Here is a 3,145-nt window from a genome sequence, read left to right as displayed (position 1 = left end):
TGGTTTCTCCGTCTGCGCACAGGGCACTCCCCCAGACGGCGATGCCTTGACGGACCAGGAAACGCGCCCGGGGGCGCCGGGAAAGGTGCGCACGTCAAGTCAAGATGCGTCTAACTAGCTTTAGATGCATCGAGAGGAGCCAGTGGGCCGAGGGGGACGCAGAGCCGATCTCCGCCCAAGCACCGGCTCCACGCCCCGCAGCCCACGGGGCCCCGAGTTCTCCCTACGCGGACGCGCAACAGAGCCGCCAGCCCTCAGAAGGGGCGGAGACTACCGACTCCGGCGCAGGAGAGAGACGGACTGGGCGCACGCGACGCGGCGAGGCCGCGAGGGGCGGGTCTGGGCACCGCACCTCCCCTGCTCCGGCCGCAGCTCTAGGTGCCGGGGGCGGGAAGAGGAGGAGCCACGTGGGGAGGAGCAAAACCCGGAGGCCCCGGGAACCTTCGCCAGAGCCAGAACGGCGGGAGCCGGAGCCCGGGCGCACTGCCCTGGGAGAGTACGCCGTCCGGGCCGAGCACAGCCGCAGCCGCAGCCGCTCGAGCCCGCGCTAGCGCTTGCCTTTGGTGCGCAGGTGGGGAGGAGGGCCAGGGGTGACGGAGGCGAGGGTTCCGGGCTCCTATCCTGTCCTAGAGCTGCCAGGCTGCTTGCCCTGCCCTTGCCGTCCCAGCGGGGCCCGACCCGACCCGCCCCCTGCGTCCCGGTTGCACCATGGATCCTTCGGAGAAGAAGATATCGGTGTGGATCTGCCAGGAGGAGAAGCTGGTGTCGGGCCTCTCCCGCCGCACCACTTGCTCGGACGTGGTGCGGGTGCTGTTGGAGGACGGCTGCCGGCGGCGACGGAGGCAGCGGCGAGGCCGGCGGCGGGGAGCGGCCGGCGACCCGCCAGCTCCGGGGGAGATGCCGGAACCACCGGACGAGGACGACGAGGACGACGACGAGGCGCTGCCACAGGGCATGCTGTGCGGGCCTCCGCAGTGCTATTGCATCGTGGAGAAGTGGCGGGGCTTTGAGCGCATCTTGCCCAACAAGACGCGCATCTTGCGCCTCTGGGCCGCCTGGGGCGACGAGCGAGAGAATGTGCGCTTCGTGCTGGTGCGCAGCGAGGCGTCGCTGCCCAACGCGGGCCCCCGCAGCGCCGAGGCGCGCGTCGTGCTCAGTCGCGAGCGCCCCTGCTCGGCTCGGGGGGTCCCGGCGCGGCCCGGCTTAGCCATGACCCAGGAGAAGCAGCGGCGGGTGGTGCGCAAGGCCTTCCGCAAGTTGGCCAAGCTCAACCGGCGGCGCCAGCAGCAGCCGTCGTCGCCCTGTTCGTCCTCGTCGTCCACAGCTTCATCTTGCTCGTCGCCGCCGCGGGCCTCCGAGAGCGCGTCGGTGGAGCGCATGGAGACGCTGGTGCATTTGGTGCTCTCCCAGGACCACACCATCCGTCAGCAGGTGCAGCGGCTCCGGGAGCTGGACCGCGAGATCGATCGCTACGAGGCCAAGGTGCACCTGGACCGCATGCGGCGGCACGGAGTCAACTACGTGCAGGACACGTACTTGGTGGGCGCAGACAACGAGCTCGACGGGCCCAGCCCGGAAGAGGAGCCGGAGGCGGTGGCGGCGGCGGCGCCCCTGGATGGCGAGGCTCAGGCGGCCGCGCTGGAGGAGCTGGCCCGGCGCTGCGACGACCTGCTGCGGCTGCAGGAGCAGCGGGCCCAGCAGGAGGAGTTGCTCGAGCGCCTCTCAGCCGAGATTCAGGAGGAGCTGAACCAGAGATGGATGCGGCGGCGTCAGGAGGAGCTCGCAGCGCGAGAGGAGCCCCCCGAGCCGGACGGCAGCCTCGACGGCGAGCTGCTGCTGGAGCAGGAGCGGGTCAGGACTCAGCTCAGCACCAGCCTCTATATCGGGCTCCGGCTCAACACGGACCTGGAGGCCGTCAAGTCGGACTTGGATTACAGCCAGCAGCAGTGGGACAGCAAGGAGCGCGAACTGCAGGGTCTTCTCCAGACTTTGCACACGTTGGAGCTGACGGTGGCGCCCAGTGGGACTCCCGGCTCGGGCGGACCCTCGCGGGAACCCCGGCCTCAGGCCTGCGCGGAGGTGTGGGTGGACCAGGCCCGCGGACTGGCCAAGAGCTGTCCTGGCAACGACGAGGACTCGGATACCGGGCTGAGCTCGATGCACAGCCAGGACTCGGACTCGGTGCCGGTGTGCGAATCCGTTGTGTAGGAGGAGCAGGGTGGGAGAGCGAGACGGCCGCCTCCCTTCCTTGTAGAAAGCACCAGTCCCTCCGGCTCAGGGACTTGAAACCAGGCTGGGGGTGGGCCCGGAGCTCCTGCCGGGCACAGCGCTCCGCCTGGGCGGGGGAAGGGGTCGGGACGCCTGCCCCGCAGCCGTGCTCCTCTGGCTCCGGAGTGAGTGCGGAGGAGGACGCGGGAGGAGAAAGCCGGGTCTCCAAAACAAGCTCTTTTAGGGGAAGGAAGGAGGGAGGAAGTGAGAACCCCCTATGGTAGAAAACAAACGCCCCAGGAAAATTGACGTGGTCCGAGCCCATTTTCAAGAAAGGAAAAAAGAAAGTATTATGGAGATTTCACCACTCTTCTGTATGGGAAGGACTGATGGCAGCTAGAACTTTAGTTTGTGGCATAAAGTGCTTTTAAAAGAAACACTTGGATGAAAAGGAAATTCCTTGAATGTTAATTGTGGCTGTGAACGTGTTAAAACTAGCCAAAGAGGACGCACTGGTGTTGGTCTCAGCCTTACTTACATCTTTGATAAAAACCCATAGGCACCAAAATCCCGGCTGTTTACATTACATTTCTGCAGATTGGGGAATTATCCATCTGCTGAGCTGTTTGCCTTTTATTTTCTTTCAAAGGCTGAACTGTATGGAAGCATAACCCTGTATTTCCTCCTAGCAAATACAGTATACATTAAAATGGGATCCTTTTTCCAAAATAACCTTTAATTATTACAAAAGCCAAACATAACCCTTTTGAGATATGGAATCCTGGCAGACATAATCCCAGGTTAAAATTTAATCTAGGCCCCTGGGGATTTGCTCCTGCAAAGGTATGTGTGTTTTTCTTTCATTCATATTGCCACTCCATCCACTCAATCACTGTTCCTTCAGAAAAAAGAAAAGGGACGTTGCAGAATTCAAGTT

The 3,145-nt window shown here is 63.4% G+C and overlaps 1 protein-coding gene across 1 annotated transcript; it reads left to right on the top strand.

Moving 5' to 3' along the window:
• The first annotated feature begins 344 nt into the window (after positions 1-344).
• Positions 345-2,940, top strand: RASSF10 (Ras association domain family member 10). Its single transcript, XM_014783095.2, has one exon. It carries the CDS (start codon positions 709-711, stop codon positions 2,206-2,208), a length of 1,500 nt encoding a protein of 499 aa, XP_014638581.2. The 5' UTR covers positions 345-708; the 3' UTR covers positions 2,209-2,940.
• Positions 2,941-3,145: the final 205 nt, after the last annotated feature.

The sequence above is a fragment of the Ceratotherium simum genome, chromosome 7 (genome assembly GCF_057802395.1).
Source record: "Ceratotherium simum simum isolate JZ-2026a chromosome 7, ASM5780239v1, whole genome shotgun sequence".
Classification (NCBI taxonomy): domain Eukaryota; kingdom Metazoa; phylum Chordata; class Mammalia; order Perissodactyla; family Rhinocerotidae; genus Ceratotherium; species Ceratotherium simum.
Note: the sequence above shows the minus strand (reverse complement) of the source record. Positions and strands in the feature narration are given on the sequence as shown.

Bases quoted from the DNA above. Each gene is read 5' to 3' on its own strand.
- RASSF10 (XM_014783095.2), top strand. From the start codon at position 709: ATGGATCCTTCGGAGAAGAAGATATCGGTGTGGATCTGCCAGGAGGAG.